Genomic DNA, 27,333 nt, shown 5'->3' with positions numbered 1-27,333 from the left:
CCTTAAATTGGTTGAAATGGGGAACTTTGTGCCTGATGGTCTGGCTTCAAACCACAGTCCTCCCAATTTTTGCTTTCCAAGTAGCTAGGATTATGTAGGTGAGCCACCATGTCTAACCTGTATTGATCACTTACTAAAAAATGGCTAAAATTTGAATAAAATTAGAAGACATGTTTACACATTGACATTAGCATATACTGAAAACAGAAACCTAGGAAGTGGCAAAATTCAAATGACTATTTTTGTGTAGTAAGAGGCCCCGTTTTGTTGCATCATTGCATATAAACACCAGGTGTTTTGTTGTTACAAACAATGAATGTAGATTTTCTGACGCTTAGAAGTGGTTTTCTCTTCATCTTTCAGAGCTACATTACTGCTTGATTTTGTTTTCTTGGGAGCAAAGAGGGAATGTATTTTGTCTCTCTGTTTCATGTGCATGTAACTAAACAAGGAATTCTTAAAACACCTATATTTTGTGAATGCAATATTAATGTGTTTGTGCCAATGCTATGATTTTCTGTTATATGTACACAATGAACATATCTTAGATTTCAAGCTAATGATTTTGTCATTTAGGAGTCCTTGTCTGAAGTGGAAGAGAAATACAAGAAAGCCATGGTTTCTAATGCACAGTTGGACAATGAAAAGAACAATCTGATCTACCAGGTAGACACCCTCAAGGATGTTATTGAAGAACAAGAGGAACAGATGGCAGAATTTTATAGAGAAAATGAGGAAAAATCAAAGGTAATTAATTGCTCATTATGTACCATGCCATTTTCTTAGGTCAGAAAAATAAAAGCCTGCCATGTAAATAGTGATGTGGTTAATGAAAGATTGCTACTTTTGGAGGATATTCCAGTAAAATTTTTATTTTCTGAAGAAAGCTTATATTCTTCTCACTTTTGGGGGGAGTAGAGTAGAGTGCAATTCAAGTTTTATCTTTTATTTTCTGATCAAATTGGGATAATTTCCTTGAATAGCTTACCTTTTCTTCTTATAAGTGCATGGAGCTACAACACAACTCCAGAAATACTTAATGAGTCTAAGCTGATTTATTTTTTCTGTGAACTTCTAAATGGTTCAAAAGACTCACTTTCTAAATAACTGGACAGAAGCTTAAAACATTTACTTAAAAATAACAGTTTATATTCATTGGTCAGAAATTGACAGATTTTCTTTAGAGGTTAAAAAGCTTTGTTAAAATGCACAGTTCAAAAATAAAAGCCACTGCTAAGGTCCTGATTTTGCTATTGGACAACTGTAGAAAACAAACTGGATTCTTAAAAGTTTCTTGAGGGCAGAAGTGGTGCTGTAGCTCAAGTGGTAGAGTGCTCGCCTTGAGCTGAAGAGCACAAGGACAGCGCCCAAGCCCAGAGTTCAAGCCCCAGGACAACAACAAAAAAAATGTTTCTTGAGGGCTGCATATGTGGCTTAAGACATAAAGTACTAGTCCTAAGGGAAAAATCCACATGAGTGCATGAGACCCTGTGTTCAAACCCTGACTCTGTTCCAAAAATAAAATAATTAAAGTTGACAATTAAAAATTGTTAATATCAGTCTAAAGAGAGGACAAATGTATTGCTTCTATAATGCCACTATACAAGCAAAAAATAATTGAGGTACTATGTATTGATAAATTGCTAGAAACAATTGGCACTTGTACATAATAAAGGGAGAAAGATGTCATTTATACAATCTCCCTCAGGCATTAATACTCTTTAGTAGTCATAGTGATTTTTTTCTTTATGGACTAAATGGACTGAAATGCTCATTCTAGTTTTGATCATTCCAAGAAGTATTAGAAAGTATTTGATGGGAGTTTGGAGGAGGAATAAATAGGCAAAACATAGATAATCTTTAGCAAAGTAAAATTATTCTGTAGCATACAATAATGGAAGAAACATGTTATACATTTGTTGAAACCCTTAGAATATGCACAAGGAGAGTATACCATAAGGTAAACTGTGACCTTTCAGTGATAATGATGTCACTGTAGCTTCACTGATTGAAACCAATGTACCACTCTGTTATGGGGTATTGGTAGTAGGAAAAACTGCATGTGTGGGAGTTCAGGAGGCACATGGGAACTCTGTACCATCTACCTAGTTTTTCAGTGAATTTAAAACTGCTTTTTATTTTATTTTATTTTTAAATTTTTTATTGAGATTAGGTGATTACATAAATTTCACATATTTCACAGTAGTGTGGAATAGTGATACTTAAAGTCACAAACATATTTTAACCTTCTAAAACTGTGTTTTGAAAAGCATATTTTTAAGCGTTAGGTTGAGGACTTGGGTCTAGATAGATAAAAACAAGGCCTCTTCAGTGTTTTTATGTTGGATCCTTAGTAATCCATTGAAGAAAGCCATGATTTTTGGTAAGTTATTCTTGCATTCCATCGGTAATTTTTGAGGATTTTGAGCCATTATACTTTGCTTCCTCTTAAGGATTTTTTTTTTGTCTAGCCACATACATTTCATATCTATTTCAGAAAATGTCATGTTAATTTATGGTCAAAATTAAAATGAGTTATCTTCCTGCTTCTCAAATACCCTTTTTATTGTGCTGGAACTCAGGCTCTGGACACTGTCCTTTAGCTTGTTTGCTAAAAGCTGTTGCTCTACTACTTGAGCTTTTTGGTGTCTAGCTTTTTGGTGGTTAATTGGAAATAAAGAGTTTCATAGACTTTCTGCCTGAGCTGCCTTTGAACCACTACTCTCAAAGTTAAGCCTCCTGAGTAGCTAGGATTACAGGCATGAGTGACCAGCACCTAGTTGCATTTAAAAAAATAAATACCTTTGATTAGCTCTTTTACTGAATTAATTCTTCTTTTTCATCATTTGCTAAAATATAGAGAAATATTAGTATGTCTAGGGATTTTTTTTTCCTTTTCAGTAAGCTTTTAAAATTCTCTGGAAATATAGTTCAAGTACTATATAGTACCTATTGATAAAATAGTAGGTCTAGCCAGCCTACTTTACCTTGCAGTCTCTTGTTTGAAACTTCATGTTCATTGTCACAGATATACAAAGATGTCAGGCACTTGATGTTTTTCATTGTAGCAGTAGATGGTAAGAGTAGAGAACTAGGTCCATTCAGTAACATCAACAATACTAATTTTGTTCAAAATATCTTTAGTGCTTCTTACTGGAATTATAATAACTGCAATTTTGGGGGTGAGAGGAGCAGTCCTGGGGCTTGAACTCAGGGCCTGGGCACTGTCCTCTCTTTTGCTCAAAGCTAGTATTCTTATCACTTGAGCCACAGTACCACTTCTGGCTTTTTCTGTTTATGTGGTACTAAGGAATGGAACCCAGGGCTTCATGCATGCTAGACAAACACTCTACCACTAAGCCACATCCCCAGCCCTAATAATTGCATTTTTAAACATTGTTTTCATACCTACTTCAGGGACTGGGAATGCCTTAAACATACTATTTTTTCTTAATAGTTACTCATATGGATAGGGAACTAGCTTATCTAGCATTTAAAATACTTTATTATGGTCTTTACACATACACAAAGTATACAAAGGAATATAATGGATCCTCATAAACTCATCACTTGCCTCCAACTGTTGTCAACCCATAGTCAATTTTGAGATGACAACTGCATGCTGCCATACTTAGCCATTGATTGAGTTGGCCTCCAACAGTGATCCCCCAGTCTCTGCTTCTCAGATAGAAGCAGAGCCATTGTACCTGACTTCTCTTTTTAGAAGTTGAGCCAAATGATCATTTTACACCTGAAGAATTAGGACTGACTTCTTCATATTACATATTTAGTCACTGTTAAATTTCTGATAGCTTTGGAATGTTATAGACCAGTTTTCTTTTTGTATTTGTTTTTGTTTTTGCCAGTCTGGGGCTTGAACTCAGGACCTGGGCACTGTCTCTGAGCTTCTTTTGCTCAAGGCTAGCACTCTACCGTTTGAGCTGCAGCACCACTTCTGGCCTTTTCTGTTTATGTGGTACTGAGTAATTGAATCCAGGGCTTCATCCATGCTAAGCAAGCACTCCTTCCACTAAGCTACATTCCCATTCCTGTTTTGTTTTTTTAAAATGAAATCAGAACTTGTCCTGATGGCATATATTATAATCCTAGCACTCAGGATGGCAGAGGCAGGCAGATTATGAGTCTGAGGCCAGCCTGAGCTACACAGTGAGACCTTGTCTGTAAATAAGCAAGTATAAGTATGTATCAAATAAATAATCAAATCAGGTAAATTCCCTACTTTGAGATTAGATGCTATGTCTTTTAAGACCTCTCAATTGACAGGTACTTTTTTGTCTTGCGATTTATATGTATTAATGATTCTGCATTACTTGTATCAACAGGTATGCAGTCTTAGAGATTTTGTTATTTTCATACTCATGACATCTTTCTGATGTTCCTTTGTCTTCTTTAGTTGCTGCAAATAGGCTATCATGTACAGAGGGTTGATCAAATGTAACCGTAGCCTTTTGGGCAAGTCTGCTTATGAGGTGCTGTCTTCTTTTTGGGAGGCTCATGTGCCTGGCATTTCTTTATGTTTCAGTAGCTGGATAGGTCCTGTAATTGGTTAGAGATCACAGACTAGGGTGTTCTGATTTTTACTAGTACTGATTTATTTAACCTTATTTTAATATCTTAAAGTGTTTATTAAGATGCAGTTATATATCATACAACTTAGCCATTTAGTTTTAGCATATTCACCGAAGTGCCCATCTTTCACCACCACAGACACCTTTAGAATATTTTCCTTACCTCAGAAGGGAAACCAAACACTCTTTAGCTAGCATCTTCCTATCCTTTTGTCTCTTATTCACAAGTAACCACTGATCTATTGTGACTGAGTAGATTTCCTTATTCTAGACATCCGTATCAATGGAATTATATGTAGTCTTTTGTGATCACTGTGTTTCACTTAACGTAGTGATTTCAAGGTTCATAATATGCTCGCACTATCAGTACTACATTCCCTCTTGTAATGTATTAATATGCTATGGTTTAGATCTCTATATTTGTACTGATGGGCATCTGGTTTATGTCTTCCTTTTGGCTACTATGAATATTGCCGTAAACAGGTGCACAATTTTTTAATATACAGTGTTGTCCTTTTTCTTAAGTATGTACTTGTTACAAGTTCATATATTTAACACATGTTAGGTTTAGGTCAGATGTTTAAGGTTTAGATTGTGTTTAGGTCACATGTTTAACTTTGTTACTAGTAGTGTATGTGGGTTCTTGATTTCTCCACACTTAATTCTACTCATTCTAGTGGATGTGGTTTTGATTTGCATCTTACTGATAAACTAATGATTTTGAGTATCTTTTGGGCTTTTGGGTAAAATTTGTGCAACATCTATTTGGATCTTTTGCCTATTATTAATTGGATTATTTGTTTTCATTATTGAGTAGTAAGACTTTATATATTCTATATGTAAGTCCTTTATTAAATACATAATTTACAATATTTTTCCATCTTCTAGGTTGTCTTTCTTACCTTCCTATGCTTTGTTTTTTTTAGTCCATCTTTATTGAGAAACTTCCTCATCTCTTATTACTCACATAGTTTACATAGAAAAGGCAAAATAAAGACTTGATTCTTTGATTTTAAGTTTCAAAATAAGGAGTTGTTTAGTATCCTTTCATAATGACTAATTATTTTATTCTCTTATACATACATGGAATTGTAGCCTCTTTGTACAACTACTTAGTAGTAATAATTTTTAAAATGTGCTGAAACACCAAATGTTTGAATCCATGTGTCAGGTAATGAGTACAGTGCATCTTGATCAATGCCATACCTTCTGTTGTTCTCCCTCAGTTTCCCTCTTTCATCCCAACCCACAGGTTCAGTGCATTTTTAATGCTTAAATTGTCTCATATCTGTCAAATTTGAGCCTCTTTAGGATGGTTCTCAATTATTTTGAACCAGTAATTAATAGCTTTCTTATAGAAGGAAATTTTCTGCTTCAGACCTTTAATTGGTTATTTGTACAAGGAAGCCCTTTCTCTTAGTAAGGCATTGTGTGTGCCAGGGATGTTCTTTGTTGCTGAGTTGGTCATGTTATAGATCTTTTCAGTGGATATACCTAGGAAACACATTTTTAATGACAAAGTATTATGATAGTTGCAGTTCCTGTTAGGACTCTAGGGATTTTACTTAACCTCCTCTGTGTTAAATCTGTATCTTTTTTCCCACACTATAATTCTTAGTTCTCAGAGTCAGTAGGGATGATAGCAATTACATTCTATTCTCACTGCTTTTTTCTACAGCACTTAAAATAACAATACCAGGATTGGCATCGATATAATTACTGAACATAGTTGAAAGGGTTTGGTTAGGCTTATTTTTTTCTTTCACCACTGGCTCTGTATAGCCAAACTATTGTTTAAAAAAGTTACTTGAAATAGTTTCTTTGTGTTTATGCCACTAACTGGATATATAGCTAGCTTCACTGCATTTTATCTCCAATATGTAGGAATTACTTTTAAAATTTTTTGTTTTTATTTTTTATTGTGGTAAAAATTGTACAATATAAAATTTACATTTTAAAGGGAACAGTTCAGTAGTGATAATCTGTGTCTTTGTGTTATTTTGCATCAAATCTCTAGAACTTTTTATTTTGCAAAACGAAGCTTTAAGCTGTGCACTGGTGATGTATGCCTATAATCCTAGGTACTAAGGAGAATGAGATGTGAGGATCATAGTTCAAAGCCAGCCCAGGCAGGAAAGTCCATGAGACTCTTAATCTCCAATTTACCACCGAAAAGCTGGAAGTGGAACTGTTGCTCATGTGGCATAGCACAAGTCTTGAGCAAAGAAGCTCAAGGACGGTACCCAGGCCCTGAATTGAAGCCCTAGGACTGGGACCAAAAAACTAAAACAAAATGAAAAACTAGTTTCTATTAAAATGTTCACTATTTGTCTCTTTCCTTCTTCCCAGTACCCTGTTCTAGATATTCTACTTTTTGTCTGAATTTGTCTACTACACATACTTACTAAGTAGAATTACATAATATTTGTCATTTTGTCACTGGCTCATGTTACTTAGCATAATATCCTTAAGCATGGTCATCCACGGGGAAGCATGTGACAAGAATTCTTTCCTGTCTAAGGCTGAATAATATTTCAATATACAATACTCCATTTTCTTCACTATTTTTTCCTTGTTTTAGTTTAGGGCTTGTTGGGCATGTTAGGTGGTGCTCCATTGCTGAGCCAGCCCTTTTTACAGTGGTTCTTTTTCAAGCCCTTTTGCAGTGGTTGTTTTGAGATAAGATCTAGCTTTTTGCCAAGGCCCGTGTTTGGATAATGATCTGACTATTTTATACTTCCTGCAGTAGCTGGGATGACATGGCCAGCTTCTTCCACTGAGATAGAATCTCACAGACGTTTCTGCTCAGGTTGGCCTGGAACCATGATTGTCTCCCTCTCAGCTTCCTTTGTAACTGGAATGATAGATTTGCACCAATGTGCACAGACATGGGTTGAAGAAGTGTCTCAAATGTATGCCCAGGCTGGTTTTAACCCAAAATCTTTTTCATCTCAACTTCCCAAATAGCTAGGATCACAGGTATAAGCCACATGGCTATTTGTTTTGTTGAGAGTCTCTTGTTCTGTATCTCACTTGGGCTTTAGTCTTCAGAGAGCTAGGATTATAGGTGTGTACCATCATACTCTGCACTCCATTCTTTTTTTTTAAATTTTATTTTAAATGTAGGTTCTCATTCTATAGCCCTAGCTGGACTTGAACTCACTCAAGAGGCCTTTTTGTTGTTGTTGTTGTTGTGGGACTTGAACTCTGGACCTGCGCACTGTCCCTCAGCTCTTCAGCTCAAGGCGAGTGCTCTACCACTTTGAGCCACAGCACCACATTTGTTTTTCTGATGGTTAATTGGAGATAAGAGTCTCACAGACTTTCCTGCCCAGGCTGGTTTTGAACAGCGATCCTCAACTTCCTAAGTAGTTAGGATTGCAGGCGTGAGCCACTGGCACCCAGCTCTTTCTTTTGATAGACATTAGATTTGTTTTAAAATCTAACTTTGTCTTAAAATTATGTAAAATAGGTAGATCTTAAATCAGCAGAGAAAGATATGAAAAATCCTTATTTCTTCCTTTCTTCTAGAAAATGATCTTTTAGTTGTACAAAGATGTCATTTACCAAAGCAGTTTATGAATATAGTACATATTGATCAATGTCACCCCCTTCAATATTCTCACACTCCTTTGATCCACTACTTCCATTACTTTTCTCAATTTTGTGAACTCTAGACTGAATTCTTCCCCACCTCTTCCCTTCATTTATCTGTCCCTCTCTCCTTGTCCCCACTCCCCTTCTTGGATCTACTCATTTCTTGATGTTGATTTGGTTGAGCTTTAACCTAGTCCTTCTAAAGGATGATACTATTTGAGCTTTCCATAGTCTATTATAATTCAGTTAATTCATTTGTAACAATTTGATTACCGCCTAACGTTTTAGTGTATAGGTACATTTCATCTACCACAAATGAGGGAAACCATGCAGCCTTTATTTCTGTGGATCTGGCTATATTTTTTTTCTATATTTTAAATCTAAGAAGATGTATTAGCCATCTTAATTAACATGTAGAGAGCACTTAATGTACATCTATAGTATTTATAGCTCTCCTTTCTTAGAAAATAGTAGTCCTGGGGCTTGAACTCAGGGTTTGGTGCTGTCCCTGAGCTGGTTTCACTTAAGGCAAGTGTTCTTTCATTTGAGCCACAGCACCCAGTCGTGGGGCCTGAACTCTGGGCCTGGGCACTGTCTCTCAGCTCTTCAGCTCAAGGCTAGCACTCTACCACTTGAGCCACAGCATCACTTCCAGCTTTTTTCTTTTTGCTTATGTGGTACTGAGGAATTGAACCCAGGGCCTAATGCATGGAAGGCAAGCGCTCTACTACTGAGCCACCATCCCAGCCCCTTTTGTCATTTCTTTTAACCACTGCATAGTTAATCACTGTCATCTTGTGGACGCTTTGTTGTTCTAATTTCAATTCATAAACATTAAAATAATTTGTTTTTTATTGTTTTTTTATTGTGAAAATACTGTACAGAGGGGTTACAATTACATGGGCAAGATAATGAGTACATTTCTTATCAAGCATTGTAGCCTCCTCCTTTGTTTCCATCCTCCCCCACCCAACCCTCCTCCCCCCTCCCCCCACCAAAGTTGTAAAGTTCATTTTCAACATACGACTTGTATGTCTTATTGTTGCAATGGGTCTACCTGTATCCCTATTTAAACGATTTGTTTTTTCCCTTCCCCCTTAAAAGTACTTTTAACAATAAATTCTAGTACTTGGCAGGTGGATATGGGAGTATCACAGTTCAAGGCCAAACTGTACTTAAAAGTTTATGAGATTCCTTCTCAACCAGTGGCCAATCGTGGTCTCATGTGCCTATGTTTTCAGATACTGGAGAGGCACAATGGTTATGTGCAGTAGTTCATAGCTGTCATTCCCAGCAACACAGCAAAGCACAGTGCTGAGCACATAGCTCAGGCTGGCCCAGGCATAAAACAAGATCCTACCTTGCAAGTAACCATTACATTTTTCATTACATTTTTCTGTTAACTGTCTATTTCTTTAGGTGGTTTTTTCATGTAGCACATTTTGTTTCCAATTTTAAAGGATTCTCTATATGGATAAGTAGTGACCTTTTGTTTATGAAAATAAATTTAAACTTTTTGCAAATTGTCATCTCTATTTTTACTTTGTGCTGTCTTTTGCTATTCAAAAGCTTTAATTTTTATGTAGTTTAACTATTGCCTCAATTCTTTGTCTTGCTTGTAGAGTTTTGAGTCATTTCAAATACCTCCCCATACTCTTTGGCTACTCTTTTTTTTTTTTTTAAATGCCTGTAGAGTTTGTTTTCCCTTCCCTTGCTGTTACTTATCTTCACCATATGAGATGAAACCTTTAAAGCTTTTTTGTTTTGTTTTTGGTCATGAGGCTTGAACTCTGGGCCTGAGTGCTGTCCCTCAGCTCTTCAGCTCAAGGTGAATGCTCTACCACTTGAACCACAGCACTACTTCTGGTTTTCTGGTCATTTATTGGAGATAAGAGTCCCACAGACTTTCTTGCCCAGGCTGGCTTTGAGCTGTGATCTCAGATCTTAGCCTCCTACGTAGGTAGGATTACAGGCATGAGCCACTGGTTCCCTATGAAAACTTTATATAAAGTTTTTTAATCTTCCTATTGGATGTTTAGTTTTAGGTTATTCTAAGTCAGCAGTCTCGGCATATTTCTGAAAGTCATTCTTGATCTCTGTGTTTTATTGCAAATACTCAAATTTGTTGTATGCTGTGAACTGTGTAAAAGATGTCATTTCTTTAACAGGAGTTGGAAAGGCAGAAACACATGTGTAGTGTGCTGCAGCACAAGATGGATGAACTTAAAGAAGGCCTTCGGCAAAGAGACGAACTTATTGAGGTATGTGAACTGAAGGAATACTTAGTTCTGAAAATAAATTAGTTGGATAGGATGAAGGCATATGTCTTAGGAGAAGAAAGCTAAAGTGCTGCAAAGAGATTGCTTATGTTCACATTTGGCTGCCTCCTAAAATTTTTCCAACAAATCTAAAGTCAGATTTTAAAAATTTATACTTATACAAAGCCAGAAGTGGTGCTGTGGCTCAAGTGGTAGAGCGCTTGCCTTGAGCTAAACAGCTGAAGGATAGCACCCAGGCCCAGAGTTCAGGCCCCACAACCGACAAAAAAATAAATGAATAAATAAAATAAAAATAAAAATTTATACTTATAACCCTATGAACAGTTCTTCCTTTAATAGTAGAAATAAGCCCACTCTTTCTGAAAGAAATCTTAAAATGTAGACAAATGGAAAATGCCAGAAAAGCATTCTTCAGAACCTAATGAATTCTATTTTTGGGGAGAATTCTGGAGAAGTAAGAATTCTGATCTTCTCAGGCAAAAACATTTCTGAAGTCAAGGGAGAGATCCTGAGTTAAAACTGTGATACTGGTATAAACACATGCATGCACACACGTACACACACACATTCTTCCAAAAAAGAAACATTTCTGAGGTAGCTAATCTATAAAAGAAGAAATTGTCCAGGTCCATCCCTTGTATATAGAAGTTGCAAGTTTCTACTATGGAGGAACTCCATGAGGGACAATATTGGCAACATCTTAGTAGGTAGAGGCACAGTCCAGTAAGAACTTTGAAAACACTTGTCCTTTCAGACTTACCACTTTCTGTGTATGTGTTCTTTAAATGTGACTTTTCCTCTTGAAGTGTTTTATAGATAAGAGGTCCAGGGGTGTCCTGCCCAGTATTTAATGTTGATTATAGGTTAGTAATATCAGGAAGATCAGCTCTTAATGATCCAGGAGACGTACCACACTTACTACACTTGTTCTCATTTCTGGTGATTCAGACTCTTGGCTTTCCTTCTCTCCTTCCCATTCCCTTCTCTTCCTCTTTCTTTCTTTCCCCTCAGACTTTCCTTAATCTGTGCCTGTAAATGACTTTGAGAATTACTTAGTAGAGGAAAAGAAATAGAAGGCCATCTTCTTTTGTGGATTTTTATCCTCTTTTTCTTCCTCTTTGTTTTTTTGGCAGTACTAAGGTTTGAACTCAGCCTGTGCTTTCTAAGCAGGTGCTGTATCATGTGAGTCATGCCTTCAACCCTTTTTGCTTTATTTTATATATTTCAGTTGGACCTGTACCATGATCTTCCTATTTATATTTCTAGTGTAGCTGGGGTAACAGATGTGTACCACTATACCCATACTTTATTGTTGAAATATGGGGTCTTGTAAACATCTTGCCTGAATTGGTTTGGAACTACTGAGTAGCTAAGATAACAGGCATGAACTATACCATGCCCAACCATTTGTGCCATTTTTAAAAGGAATATAGCTACAACTTGTGGATTCTAAATGCAGACGTAGATAAGATTATGGATTTGTGAGATTATAAATGAATTAGTTCTAGTTTTTGCATGTTGTTTGGGAGCATATTATCCAGATAAATTCTGTATTCTGTTGCTATTTAATAACAATGTGAAATACTTTTTTTTGTCCTTTAATCTTTTTTGTGTCAATTTCCAATCAGAATTAAGGTATATACCTTCCCACTTTTATGATTTCAAAAATAATAAAAATGCTCTGGGAGCTGCTTCTCAAATTCAATAGCTTATTTCAAGCTGGTTAGCTGTTTTTAATTGCATATTACATTTAGAGGATAATAATGTTGTTTTCTATAATTTATTTTTCTTTTTTGCCAATCCTGGGGCATGGCCTGTGCCTGAGCCTCTCTGTGCTCAAGGCTAGCACTCTACCATTTGAGCCATAGTACCACTTCTGGCTATTTATGTTTATGTGGTACGGAGGAATTGAACCCAGGGCTTCATGCAGGCTAGGCAAGCACTCTGCCACTAAGCCACATTCCCAGCCCTGTTTTCTATAATTTGTCACTGTGGTTTCTATGGTTTTAGGCCCTTTTTGGCCTGAATTTGCAACAAATATCTTTTCAGATGTTATTATCTGTAAAACCTTGAGTATGACAAGTAATGCTTTTGGTCTCTAGAAGATTTGTGTGGGAAGGCAGACAAAGTAATGTATTGGGAGGGAACCTAATACACAGGTATAAATTAATCAGCATTACTTCATCAGAAGAGTTGAGAATTACTGAAAGTTAAGTTCTGTTTTTTCTAAAAAGTGATGTTTCCTTTATAATTCATGATGTTCTTGCTTCTGTTAACAAAATCAAAAGTTCTCAAGCTGAGCTGTATCTATTTTATTTCTGATTTAGAGAAATAAAATAAAAACTATTACTACTTCACTGTGGTAAAAGATCATTTGTTTATATATTTAAAAAGAAAAAAAAATCAACCATTGGGTTGGAGACAAGGTTCCGCCAGTGAGCAGAAGTTTCAGGTACCTAATTCAAGACCTGGTCTCAGACATAAAAAGGAAAGAAAACAAAGTTATCTGGCTGCCTTGTTGCCACATAACTGTGATTGGAGCAATCATTTATTCCCAACTTTCTGCCCTGCCCTCTCCTCCCTTCCACTCCTCCCTTTCTCCCTTTCTTCCCCTCCTCTCTTACCTCCTTTTTAGTTTTTGTTTTTTTTTTATAATTTTGTTGTGATGCTGAGGATCAAACTCAAGGCCTTTCATATACCTAGCACACATTCTGCAAATGTACCATGTCTCCTGGCCCACCTTCCACCTTTGACTACTTTTATGCTGGGGCAAGTGAAGAAGATTCAAATAGATAATATCTTTCCTTTAGCATACCACTCTTATCCTTTCTGTTTGTCAATGATTTTTCCTTTTTTTAAGAGTTTATCACCTTTATTTTTGCTCTGTTTTCCTCCCTCTAACTTCCTCCCTGTTTTCTTTTGCTTTCAATTACTTTTCCTCCCATCTTCTGCAGGAGAATCAGCATATGCAGCAGAAAATAGACACCATGACAAAAGAGGTGTTTGACCTCCAGGAGACACTTCTTTGGAAAGATAAAAAAATTGGGGTATGAGATAAATTGAGCTTTTGTTTGAAGCTTATTAATGAGGAATAAGGAATAGACCAATAAAATTTGACTCACAGATTCCCCAAAATTTGTTCTTGAGTATACAGTGTAAATATGACCAAAAGCAAAGATACTTTGATGGGAAAACCAGACATCATGCTGGGAAATAGTTTTTCTTTCTATCTGACAGGGCTTGTGAAACCTACAAGTAGGAACTTTTAAAAGAAGTTGTTTTTTCTTTATGACATTGACTTAAAAAAGCAGCTTCAGGCATTTAATTCAAACTCTTTGGGTTTGATATTCTTATAAGAATTTGGATAAAAAGCAAGAAAATTATGAATATAGAGATGGAGAAAGTGTTATTAGCATCCTGAGAATCCTTGGTGAAGGGATTAAAAATCAGTTAATTATGGAAGAGGTTAGGAAAGGAAGACTACTAAGTTTCCAAACTGTTTTGTAATCTAATTACAACTCCAGACTACTCAAATCAGGGGCCTAGATAAGGACAAATTCTATTGCTATTTTGCTTAGCCTTGCAGGTAGATTCCAAGTAAACTGGAAGCTGAAAAATATCCACCAATTCAACTTAAGTGGCCTGTGGCTGGCAGTCCCTTCTCTTGGCATGAGCTCTTTTCCATAGTAGGGGAACCACTCAGATGAAGCTACCAAGACACTATCAGGGAAGGGGTGTGGCTTATTTGGTTCAATGTTGTGTGGAGTAGAGAATTACAGGCAAAGCTCCCTCAGACCACCTGTGAGAGATAGATGGCTGAATGTGAACCCTAAGTCATATCCTCCAGTATAAGCAATGTTGCAAAGCCCATGCTGTCAGCAATGTCTATTACCTTATTTATTTATTTTATTTATTTAGTCGGTCATGAGGCTTGAACTCTGGGCCTGGGCACTGGCCCTCAGCTCTTCAGCTCAAAGCTAGCGCTCTACCACTTGAGCCACAGCACTACTTCTGGTTTTCTGGTAGTTTATTGGAGATAAGAGTCTCATGGACTTTCCTGGCTTTGAACCATGGTCCTCAGATCTCAGCCTCCTGAGTAGCTAGGATTACAGGTGTGAGCCACTGGCACCTAGCTCTAATATTTTCTATCCTATAAACCCCAATTACTAAAATGTCAGGAGATCCCATTGCTTCCAAGATAGACCAAAAAATTAAAGAACCAAAGGTAATTTTGCATAATTTTCTGATGCTTCTCTCTGGGAGATAATTTAACAACTTCATTAAGTCTTTTAATCATAATTGTGAATTACTGGTTTTATTCGATTTTTTTACTTGGAAATCTTAAAATGAAAAATGTGTCCAATGAAATAAGCAATGTATAGTTAAAAATTTAATCACTATCTAGAATGAGCTTTTTTTAAGACCTTAGATAATTTCCCTCGGCACAAATCTGTGGGTCCAGGATATCTAATTTGTATAGTTGTCTCTATATTTCAAACGGATTGTCTTAGCCTAGTTGTAAATGTATTAAACCAGGACACTGTACATGCTGTATGTGATACAGTCAATATATAGAACATTTCTATCACCATAAGGAATTTTTCCCCATCCCCCTGTCTCCTCCCTCTCCCCGTCTCTAATCCTCTCTCCTCCCTCCTTCCCTTCCTTCCTCCTTTCTCTCTCTTCCCTCGCTTCTCCTTCCCTCCTTTCTCTCCATTCTCCCCTTTCTCTCCTTCCCCCTTCTTTTTCCCTCTTTCTTCTCCCCCCTCCCTTTCTCCTTACTCTCTTCCCCCTCCTCCTCTTTCTCCTCCCTCCATCCTTATCTGTTCCCCTCCCCTCCCCTTCCTCCTCTGTCCATCCCTTTCCCTCTCTCATCTTTCCCTCTTCCTCTTTACTCTCTCTGGTGGCATAAAGTTTCAACTCAGGCATTTCCCCAATTGAATCACAGCCCTTGCCCTTTTTAGTTGGTCATCTCACATTTATACCCCAGCTGGTTTAGATGACATGATCACCCTGTTTATGCTTCCTGTGTCTGAAATGACGGAGAATACCACTACACTCAGTCTTTTTGCTTAAGATGGGAGTTCAAGAATTTTTTGCCTATGGGCTGGGAGGGTGGCTCAGTGGTAGAGCGCTTGCCTTGCATGCCTGAAGCCCTGGGTTCGATTCCTCAGCACCACATAAGCAAAAAGAAAAAAAGCCGGAAGTGGCGCTGTGGCTCAAGGTGGTAGAGCGCTAGCCTTGAGCTGAAGAGCTGAGGGATAGTGCCCAGGCCCAGAGTTCAGGCCTCACGACCGGACCCAAAAAAAAAAAAAAGAACTTTTTGCCTAGGTTAAGTTTAACTGTAATCTTCCTAATCTCAGCATCCTGAGTAGCTAATTTTTTTTTTTTTTTTTTGCCAGTTGTGGGGCCTGAGCTCTGGGCCTGGACACTGTCCCTCAGCTCTTCAGCTCAAGGCTAGTGCTCTAGGCACTTGAGCCACAGCGCCACTTCTGGCTTTTTCTGCTTATGTGGTGCTGAGGAATTGAACCCAGGGCCTCATGCATGCAAGGCAAGCGCTCTACCACTGAGCTACCTTCCCAGCCCATGAGTAGCTAATATTGTAAGCATAAGATAACATGTCCAACCATACTAGTCTGGTTTTATAATTTTGCCATTTAAAAAATGTTATAGCCAAGAATCTGTGGCTCATGACTGTAATTCTAGCAATTCAGAAGGTTGATATCTGAGGATCTTAGTTTGCAACCAGCCTAGGAAAGGAAAGTCTCCACCCAAAAGCTAGAAGTATAACTGTGGCTCAAGTTGGTAGAGCACTAATCTTGAGGGAGGGGGAAAAAAGCTCAGGGATGATCCCAGGCCCTTGAGTTCAAACTCCTGGACCAGCACATACACAATAAAGTTAAAATACAAATACAGTTCGTTATTGTAGCTATTTTAAGGGCAAAGTTAATGGAGTTAAGTCAGTTCCCATTGCTGTACTACCTGTTACCATCACCATCCATCTTAGGATGTTTTCATTTCTAGTTAATACTCTATACCCACTGAACATGTTACCCACCTTATTTCCTACTCCAGCAGCCTTCTTTCTTCTGTCTAAATCGATGTGTCTAATTATTCTAGGTATCTGATATTAATGGAATCAAACAGTATTTCTTTTTTTGTGCAGCATATGACAGACTGAATGTCCTTTTTTTTTTTTGAGTCAAGATCTTGCTTTTTAGCATAGGTCAAGTTAAATCCTCCTGCCTCCACCTCCCAAGTGCTGTGATTACAGAAAAGTGCCCCAATATCTGGTAGTGGCTCTTGATTTTTGTTGTTTTTTGCCAATCCTGGGGCTTGAACTCAGGGCCTGACTACTATCCCTGATTCTCTGTGTTCAAGGCTAGCACTCTACTACTGGAGCCACAGTGCCACTTCTGGCCTTTTCTGTTTATGTGGAATTGAGGAATTGAGCTCAGGGCTTCATGCATGCTAGGCAAGCACTCTACCACTAAGCTATGTTCCCAGCCCTTCTCTCGACTTTTAAGTCGAGAGATACCTAATGTATCACAAGCTTCATTTTCAAGAATTATATTAGTAACTTAATGAAGAAACATGTCAATATTACCCAGGTAGAAGTTTTTTCCCATTCTTTTTCATTGAGATTAGTCATTTTACTTTTGGTTCCACTGCTATTCTTCTCAAGTGCCCATGTGTAACATAGGTATATACAAAGGCCAAGATCTCCATTCTGGCTAGATCTGTTTATGCTATAGTGCAATTGCATCTGTTACTCAAAAGTTCAGCCCAGTAGTTCAGCCATTAATATGTTTGGCTTTGTATTGGTAGGGAAGCAGTATGGGATTTGAACTCAGCCTTGTACTTGCTAGGCAGGTACTCTATTTGAACTATCTTCCCAGCCCTTTTGCTTTACCTTTTTTTTTTTTTTGCTTTAGTTATTTTTTAAAATATGGTCTGGTATTTATGCTTGGTGTTTCTTGACAGAATTGTGCTACTGAGTCCAGCTTTATGGTGGGGAGGAGGTCTTAGAAACTTTTTATCTGTTCTTGAGAACAGCCCTGATCCTTCTGAAATCTGCTTCTTACTAGGGTAACAGGGGTGAGCCACCATGCCCAGCCGTATTTGGCTTCTTGATTGTACAATTTGAGGTTAGCTCAGGAAAAAGGAATTGTTTATATTTCTACAAATGTATACTTTTACTCTAAAAAAAATCTGTGGAAACAATTATTGGTATATGGAAACCCAAGGATGGTGATTATATGGTCAGGTAATACAGAGGATTTCAGATTCAGCATGACTATATTTGGTTTAAATATAAGGTATTTCAGTAGTTTCTGAAGTTTTTGGTCAAATGGGAAAATATAAAAGATGTATTTTATTTTCCCATATATAATTGTGAGAAGATAAAATTAAAAACTGAAAGAAAAATAAAACCTAGTACTATAAATGTGGAATGTGGAGCAAATGTCAAACATTTGCTAGAATTCCTAGTTTCAAATTGGTCTGTTCCTAAGAGGTCTTTTCTGTTTATTAGTATTCCTGTGGAGCATGTTGTAAAGGTGATCACTCAGTTATATGTCGTGATGCATGGCACATGTATGCATGTAGATATACCTGTAACCAAGATTTCTAACCCAACATCAGTTAAAGGGATGGTGTTGCTTGCAAATTCTTAATTCTTTTAATGTTTCATTTGTTATTAATGAAATAGAATGTCAGTACTAGCTTCAAGCGTTATAGGCCCTGTGGTGCTAGAAACTCAAAGTGATTAATTTGCAGACTAACTTGAGACACACCACTTCTTTTGAATTTCCAAAGTTTGTGGAAAGGAAATTAGATATTGACACTGCAATTTGGATAAGTAAAGAGAAGACTTACTCTATAGACTTCTTTTTCAGACATTACATGAACAGAATGCTGTCTAGGTTGTGATACTCATTTTCAGGCCTTGCTACTTATTGTGATTTGGACAAAAATAAAATAAACCACCCCTCTGTGGGCCTTAATTTTCTGATCTTTAAAATGAGGCTAAGACAAATAGTATGTTTCAGAATATGTAAGGGAGACATTTTACATATAAAATAATGTATAATGGGGAAATTATATAAATTAGTAACTTTTGTTCTGATATGTAATGGTAGTGGCTACCATTGTGTGGTGCTGACCATTGCTTATTAACAATTTGGTTGCAAAATAGGATTGTAATGAAATTTTAAAGTTGCCCAATATGTGGCCATCAATAACTAAGCAGTTGACCCACTTTCAGAGTTCACAAATGGGAATGCTGTTAGAAAAATATGTAGAGAAAAAATATGTAGAGAAACAGTATATAGAGAAAGCCTTTTTTAAGTAGCTCAACTGGTACATACTACTTATTGTAGTAGTGCTTTAAAGTTTGATTTATTTTATTACATAATGTAACTATGTTCCTGCTTCTGCACTATCCTCCCAAGTTGACAGTTATGATTTAAGAAAAAGTGGGAAATGCTCAGTAAAGACATAAGACTGCTTTTCCTGAACCTCTGATACTGCCACTGAGCCTCCACCTGGGGGGTGTGGGAACTGCAATTGTCCCTTCTTAATTTCACATGAGAAGATTGAGGCTTAGGTATGTGCCAGAACCTCTAAGCTTGATTTTGAAACTCCTACCCTGCTATACATTGTTTTTTTTTTTTTAATAATGTTTTTTGGTTGGTTGTGGGGCTTGAACTCAGGGCCTAGACACTGTCCCTGTTTTTTTTGGTTTTTGTTTTTTGTTGGTCATGGGACTTGAACTCTGGACCTGGGTAGCCTGTTGTCCCTGCACTCTTCAGCTCAAGGAGAGTGCTCTATCTTGAACCACAGTGCCACTTCTGGTTTTCTAGTGGTTTATTGGAGATAAGAGTCTCAGACTTTTCTGGCTGGGCTAGCTTTGCATCGTTATCATCAGATTTCAGCCTCCTGAGTAGCTAGGATTACAGGCATGAGCCACCACTGCCAGCCTTGTTTTTTATATTTTGAAAGTATTCAGAAAACCAGTGAGTCTTATTTGTACTTGTTAAATTAACAGAAAAAAAGATCTTTTAGAATCCTTTTGAATGTTTTGTCATAAAGATCACATGGCTAATTTTTTAAGTAAAATAAGTTACATATACAAATGGTTTTTCAAGCCATTTTTTTTAGTTTAAAAAAACAGTATTTTAAAAAAATATAAACTGTTTTAATTAAACATAAGAAGTATTACTTTACCAAATGAAAATGTACCGAGGAGGTCAGTAAGGAAAATTTAACTTGTGCTGCTGTCTTCATCTTCTGTTTCTTGTTTTCTTGACCATTGACTGTAAAAGAAAGATTTGTTTTGATGTTTGATGTGAGAAGCATGTTTTGCCAAATTTATGCATGAGAACTAGTTTCTACTAGTACTCTGTGGAAACTTTGTATCTGGACACTATTCTTCCTCTGTCTGCTTGTTCCCAAACTCCTTAACTGCTCTTTTGCTTCATAGGCCTTTAACTTTGCTTATTTGAATTAGTTACCTTTCACTTGCTCTTTATCTATGCTATTCTTTCCATTGCTACCTTGCCTAAAACCAGGCCCTAGAGAAACAGAGAGAACATATTGCCTGCCTTAGGAATGAGCGAGATGTGCTTAGAGAGGAGCTTGCTGACTTGCAGAAGACAGCGAATACAACAGAGGTATGTTTAACTCGGGCCTAGGGCTCCGGCTCTCACTGCTATGCTGTTTTCTTTCCCTCCTTCCCAATATCTTTGTTCACCTGAATGCAAAAGCAATTTCAATTTAGAGGAATAAATCATTTCCTGTACAGAGGCATAATCCATGTAACTAATTCTAACTAGGTTTTACCTATGCCACTCATACATTCTTACAGCGTTATCTCTCAGAGCTTGCTGCTTCAGTGTGGACCATCTTTGCTGATGATTGTTTTCTTCCCCACAGAAACATGGCTTAGTTATAATCCCTGATGGTACTCCCAATGGTGATGTTAATCATGAACCCATGGTTGGAGCCATTGCTGTTGTTTCTCAGGAAGCTGCACAGGTCTTGGAATCAGCAGGAGAAGGACCACTAGGTAAGATACTGTTTTTGCTTTGTTTTGGATTAATGTTGTTATGCTTCTAGCTTGTTCATATCCCATTTGAGACTTGTCTAGATCCTCTAACAGGATCAGAATCTGGACATTTCTAATAGAGATTCTTGACCTTGGGAAACTAGCATTTAAGTCATTGTCAGGTTTTAGTTTAGCCACAAAAGCCCCTGGATAGAAGCGCCCCAGATAAAAACACATTACCTTTCATTTAAAGCAGAGTCAGCATGCGAATTGCAAGGACATTGGGTGGGCAGGAGACTTATCAGTATGTTTTTCGTTTCTTCTTCCTGGAACATCTGGTTTTGTGTTCTACTGTTTTCTTCCTGGAACATCTGGTTTTGTGTTCTACTGTTTAGTTGTTCAGCCTTTTGCCTACCATCCACCCTTCCTTTAGTTTTAGTTTTCCTTCCTTCCTTCCTTCCTTCCTTCCTTCCTTCCTTCCTTCCTTCCTTCCTTCCTTCCTCCCTCCCTCCCTCCCTCCCTCCCTTCTTCCCTCCTCATCCTGGTACTTGAACTCAGGGTCAGGTCAATTGTCCCTGAATTCTTTTGCTCAAGGCTAATACTCTACCACTTTGAGCTACAGCTCCATTTCTGGTTTTCTGGTGGTTAATAAGAGTCTAGTGGTGAGATAAGAGTCTCATAACTTTCTTGCCAGGGCTGTCTTTGAACCATAATCCTCTGATCTCAGCCTCCTTAGTAACTAGGATTACAGGCATGTAGAGCCAGTCTGGCTCTACTGCAGAAATAGATCATTGAGAAGACAGGTATTAGAAGACATGACATGTAAATCAGGGTTTTCAAGCCTCTTAAAACCTAAGCCTCTGAAGTGTGATCCTTTGCTGGGTGCTGCTGGCTCACATTTGTAATCCTAACTACTCAGGAGGCTGAGATCAGATCACTGTTTGTAGCCAGCTCAGGCAGGAGAGTCCATGAGACTCTTATCTCCTACTAACCACCAAAAAAGCTGGAGTAACTATGGCTCAAGTGGTAGAGTGCTAGCATTGATCAGAAAAGCTCAGGAGCAGCACCTAGGCCCCGAATTCAAGCCTCAGTACTGGAACAAAAACAAAAAAATGTGATTTCTTCAAGAATCTAATGACATGTCTCTCCAGGAAAACACAAAGACCTGTTCATTACACCTACTAAGAATCCTACTCTAGAGGATGAAAAATAGCTTAGATAGATAGTGTACTATGAGCTTACTTTCATTTATTGGGGGGAAAGCCTTTTTTCCCCTTTTCCATCATCTTATTTTAGTTATTCACAGGTTTTCTGCAGGAATGGGAGGTACTGTTAAGGTACAGTAGCACAGTTGAAAGCATTTTAAAAGTTAGTTAAGCTGGGTACTGGTGGCATACGCCTATAATCATAGCTACTCAGGATGCTGAGATCTGAGGATCATGGTTCAAAGCCAGCCCGGGCAGGAAAGTCCAATTAACCAACCTCTAATTAACCACCAGAAAACCGTAAGTGGCACTGTGGTTCAAGTGCTAGCCTTAAGCTGAAGAGCTGAGGGACACTGGCCAGGCCCAGAATTCAAGCTCCACGACTGACCCCCGCCCAAAAAAAAAAAAGTTAAGCATATCCTGTAATGTACAGGATTCCAGAAATTTAATCAATTGTAGAGCAGGTTGATAAGGCAGAGAAAGGTAGCCCATGAGCAAGAGGGAAGAGATAGAGAGTTGAAGGTATCGATGGCAACAGACAGCTCAAATGTCTGCCTACCTGACTGGAGGGCTGAGGAAATCAGAACATAGGCTATCACCAGGTTGACCAGGTTCAAATAAACTACAAGTCTTTCCTCATCTCCAGAGGGGGGAAAGCAATCCTGTATACCAGCTGTAGGTGGGCCCTGGTGACTGCATCCCAGTCTCAGACTTGCCGTAGGGTGTCCCATCTTAAGAGAGTGTGTCCTTCCCTCTGCCCACCAGTTTTTGTGGGGCTTTGCTTTCTTCCACCATTGTGCTCCTCTGCTACCTTTCCTCAGGCTTGCCTCACAGTCCCACTCTCACATCATCACCTCTCCCATAGTTGGTTCTCTCTCTTGCTATAGGCTTAAGCCTTCAACGCCATAGGCGTTTGAGTTGTCTAGATCCCGATGAAAGCTCGTCAGTTTTTGAAACAAGTAAATGGTTCCTTTTTGTACTTCAGTTTGTTTCTATTCTGGGAACAAGTGTATTTTTTGCCCTGATGAAAAGCAGTGTATGGCAATATATTTAGTATAATTAAATGCTCTTCTATAATATGATTAAGGCCATTGTTTCTTTTCATGTTCAGATTTGTAATGATCAGATTATGTTTGCTATGTATGAACTTGGAAGAACATCTAGTTGTTCACAGATTTCACCATTACAAATTTAGTTTAAAGCCCTTTCCATTTGTTTTAGATGTAAGGCTACGAAAACTTGCTGGAGAAAAGGAAGAGTTACTATCACAGGTAAAATATTCTTCTCAATGGAGGTATTAATTTTAGTTGTTTATATAGTAAAATATTAAAATGTGCATTAGAAATTGGAAAATTTAAACCAATAAGATTATTTTAAATTTACTACATGTATTTAAATTTTAGTATGATTTTAAGGATAAAAAGATGATTCATATTTTTATGTCTTTATTTTTTTAAAAAACATTATAGGTACACACACTTTAATGAGTCATTTTGTTCTCCAAATCTTGTGAAGATGACCATCTTCTGTCTGACCCTCCTGTCCTCCCTCTTTTTCCTTGTCTGTCTCTCTGTGTCTCTTCGTGTGTGTGTTTCTGTCACTCTTGATACAAGGGCTTGAACTTAGTCCTTACTCGTAAGCAGGAGTTATGCCTCTTTAGTCATAGCCCTTATTCTTATGTCATCATTTCTTTCAAATGAGGTTGTATATGTGTGTCCAGAATTTGGCCTGGACTGCAGTGTTCCTATTTATACTTCCCATGTAGCCAGTATAAAAGATGTATGCTGGGGCTGGGAAGGTGGCTCAGTGGTAGAGCGCTTGCCTTGCATGCATGAGACCCTGGGTTCGATTCCTCAGCACCACATAAACAAAAAGAAAAAAGATGGAAGTATTGCTGTGGCTCAAGTGGTAGAGCGCTAGCCTTGAGCTGAAGAGCTGAGGGACAGCACCCAGGCCCTGAGTTCAAGCCCCACGACCGGACCCCCCCCCCCAAAAAAAAAGGATGTATGTTACTGCGTTCAGCTACTGATTGAGATAGTTGTGTTTATGCTTGGGGTGGCCATGAACTGCAATCCTCCTAGTCTCCCCCTCCCAAATAGCTAGAGTTTACTACAGGCATAAGCCACCACTCTTGGCTTCTCTGTGACCATTTCTACCCAGTTCTTTTTCTGACTCTGGTATGCACTCTCTCCACGTAACGTGTTTGCATTACTTCATGGTTGTTTGGTTTTAAACAATCTCTGTTGAAATTCCTCTGTGACAGATGAGTCTCTGCTATACACATGCACATATCCCATTCCCATAGCCTCTTAACATTTAATCTATTTATGTCATCAGGGCTCTGCACACTGCTCACTGGGGAGATGTGTTACATTCTAGGGCTGCCTTTCATCTCCTTTACAACTATTTGTTCCACTGCAGTTAATATTACAGTTTTTTTCTCTTCATATCATGTGTCTGATTTTTGTGTTTTTCAATAATTTAGTCACAGTTTTAAACTGTAGCTTAAAGGCAGGGTTTCTTGATATATCATATTTCTTTCAAAAGACCATCTTGATAAATGTTAAGAGCATCTGATTCAACACATTCTGAACTAATGGCTCATCTTTTCCATTCAGGGATATAATCATCCTTCATAAGCATGTGGGGACTTTGCCTGTGATTTGGGTTGGGATTCCTTTTCCTAGTCTCTCCTACCTTCTTACTTTACTCCTTCCTTTTATTTTGATTTAAACTTAAGTAACTTCTTGAGGAAAGTGTTCATTTTACATGATCTTTGAGGCCTGAAAGTGTCTTTCCTTCTTACTTAATTACTACTTTGGATGAATATCTATTTCTGGGTTGCAATAATTTTGCTTCAGATTTTTAAAAAAGGCATTCTTCATTGTCTTTTGTCTTTCAGAGTGGTTGTTGAGAATTCTGAGGACACTTGGACTTTTAATCTTTATATGTGGCATATTTTCCCCCTACTTCTGAAAGCTTGTATCCTATTCTCTTTATTCTTAGTGTTTTGTAATTTCAAGTTGATGTATTTTGATGGGCCCCTGTCAATTCTAGAAACTCCTTTAGTTCTGAGGCAATTTCTTGGAAACTTCATTGATTTTCTCCGTTATTTCTGTTCAGCCATTGAACAAATATTGTCATATTTCACTGTTTAACAGATACTATTCTTGTCATTGGGATATTTAAGTGAATAAATAAGTAAAAAGCATTCCTGCCCCAGTAGACCTTATATCCTAGTGGAAAGAGACTTGTGACAATAAACAACAATAATTAAGTAGTAAATCATAATGTTAAAAAGGTTGTGAACACATTTATTTTATGTACTTCTCTGGCTACATTTAGTTGTATAGGTATGGGCATACAGTAAATACTTTTATTACGCATGTATTATGAGATAGGAGAATGAGGACTATATAGGAGAGTGATGATAATGATGGACCTAGAAATTATACTGGGTAAGGATTGAGAAGACATCTGGGAAGACATCAAGGCACTGTGGAAAGAAGATGGATTAGTGGGTTAGAAGTGCTACTGCGTTTGAAGGATGTTAAGAGTTAGAATCTAGAGTGAATGAGCTGAAAGGATTGTGGTTCAATAGAGGATAGATAGACCTAATTAGATGCAGAGAGTATGGCTATCTAATGTTGAGCTCTAATATATGACTATGGGCAGGAGAGGCTGAGATCAAGAATTGATAGAGATGGTAAGAAATGTGTTGAGGAGATATTCCAGAAACTGAGAGGTTAGTTCTGGAAGAAAGCTTCCACTTAGGTGTAAATTGAAATTTCTAGGAATTAAGGTAAGTGTTGAGGGCATGTAAGTCAAAAAAGAGTAGGGTAACAAAGGCATGGGATGATGGCAATATGAGAGGATTTGTGTGATTTGAAGAGATGAGATTTGAAGAAATATGAATTGAAGAGATGAAATTAAGAACAGGGACTTCTCAGGAGAATGGAGGGAGAATATTGTTCAGCAGCAGCAAGGGAAGCCTCCATTTCTAGGAAGATGTACAAGATGAAAACAGCAGTGTGTGGTAAGGTTTCAGGAGTAACAGGTTTCTGTGAGTGTGTTATGTTAGAGGGCACTCAAACAAGAGGCTGAGGAAGGGGCTTGCTGATGGAGGGCTAATTCTAGAAGGCACAGTGGAAGCATGTCTGACATGGTGAAAAGTTAGGAAATGAATGTTATGCATGTTAGTGTTAAAGGGCCTTGTGAGGAAGAGTGCAGGAGAGGATGGATGACCCTTTTAGAGATGGACGTAAGTAGGAATGATGGGGATGATAACCCATAATTCCCTCAAGACAGATAGCAGTGACAACCCATGCATGTTGAAAGGGCAAGAGGTCTCTGAGAAGTATGAATTTTAGTTCCAGTTTAGTGCAAACCTGATGCCTAGTTTCCTCTTGATCCCTGTTAATAGAGTTAAGGACAGTTTAGAAAGCCACTTATATATTTCCAGTTATCTTTGTATATAGAGAGTTTTCTAAAAGAGTATTTAACTTTTCTAAAAGTAAACAAAATTGCTTGCTTGCTTATTAAATTTTCTATTTTTAATAAAAGTTATAAGAATTACCCAAATGATGGACTATTTCATAAACACATAATATCTGGAAAACCTGGCCTTGGGGATTACTTCTCTTCCTATTTGTTCAAATGATCTTGAATACTTAGATCCATGTATCCCATTGTTGGGACCCAAGAAAGTAGTTTTTAAATTAGCATATATTGTACAAATTCATAGTGTACATAATGCACATACATATAATACGTACTTTGGTCAAATTTACCTTTCCTGTTACTTATCCTTCTTTCCTGCCCCTTTTAAACATTTTTAACAGGCTTACTACATTTCTTTAACGTAGAGCCTTGACCTTATTTGACTTTCATGCTCACAGCTGGCACTTTGCCCCTTGAGCCATGCCTCTAGCCTGGCCTTTTTATGGTTAGTTAGAGATGGAGACTCATGGACTTGTATGCCCAGGCTGGCTTCAAACCATGAATCTCTAGGTGCAAGCCTTCTGAATAACTAGGATTATAAGATGTGCCATCAGTGCCTAGATCATTATTTTCATACATGCTTGTAAAGTACGTTGGCCAAATTTATCTTCCCTCATTCTCTTTCTTCCTCTACCCTCTCACTTGTTTCCACCCTCAATGTACCTGTTTTATACTTCTGATTTCTTTTTAAGACTCAGATGTAACATATGAGAGATGACATGTACCACTACTTTGTCCATCTATTGTGACTGAGATTGTTTTCCTGATCTTTCTCAGAATATTTATTATTGGTATATTCAAAAATTACTGATTCTTGAATGTTGGTTTTGTAACCTGATAATTTCCTGAAAAGTAATTTCCAGATCTAAGAAATTTTTATGTTTAGAAATTTTTGTTAAAAAGCCGGGCACTGGGGGCTGGGAAGGTGGCTCAGTGGTAGAGCGCTTGCCTTGCATGCCTGAGGCCCTGGGTTCGATTCCTCAGCACCACATAAGCAAAGAAAAAAAAGCCGGAAGTGGCGCTGTGGCTCAAGTGATAGAGTGCTAGCCTTGAGCTGAAGAGCTGAGGGACAGCGCCCAGGCCCAGAGTTCAGGCTCCACGACCGGAAAAAAAAA

At 37.8% G+C, this 27,333-nt stretch overlaps 1 protein-coding gene across 1 annotated transcript in view; it reads left to right on the top strand.

Moving 5' to 3' along the window:
• Lrrfip2 (leucine rich repeat (in FLII) interacting protein 2) overlaps window positions 1–27,333 on the top strand; it is a 122,163-nt gene that overhangs the window by 84,418 nt on the left and 10,412 nt on the right. Inside the window, exons 21-26 of the mRNA XM_013027033.1 lie at window positions 577–747; window positions 10,355–10,447; window positions 13,420–13,512; window positions 20,038–20,139; window positions 20,402–20,534; window positions 22,940–22,989. Of these exons, the coding sequence (XP_012882487.1) occupies window positions 577–747; window positions 10,355–10,447; window positions 13,420–13,512; window positions 20,038–20,139; window positions 20,402–20,534; window positions 22,940–22,989 (642 nt within the window). The remainder of the gene's footprint in view (window positions 1–576; window positions 748–10,354; window positions 10,448–13,419; window positions 13,513–20,037; window positions 20,140–20,401; window positions 20,535–22,939; window positions 22,990–27,333) is intronic.

This window comes from Dipodomys ordii, unplaced genomic scaffold (assembly GCF_000151885.1).
Source record: "Dipodomys ordii isolate 6190 unplaced genomic scaffold, Dord_2.0 Scaffold99, whole genome shotgun sequence".
Lineage (NCBI taxonomy): Eukaryota > Metazoa > Chordata > Mammalia > Rodentia > Heteromyidae > Dipodomys > Dipodomys ordii.
The sequence above is the reverse complement of the archived record's forward strand: the minus strand, read 5'-3'. Positions and strand labels throughout refer to the sequence as shown.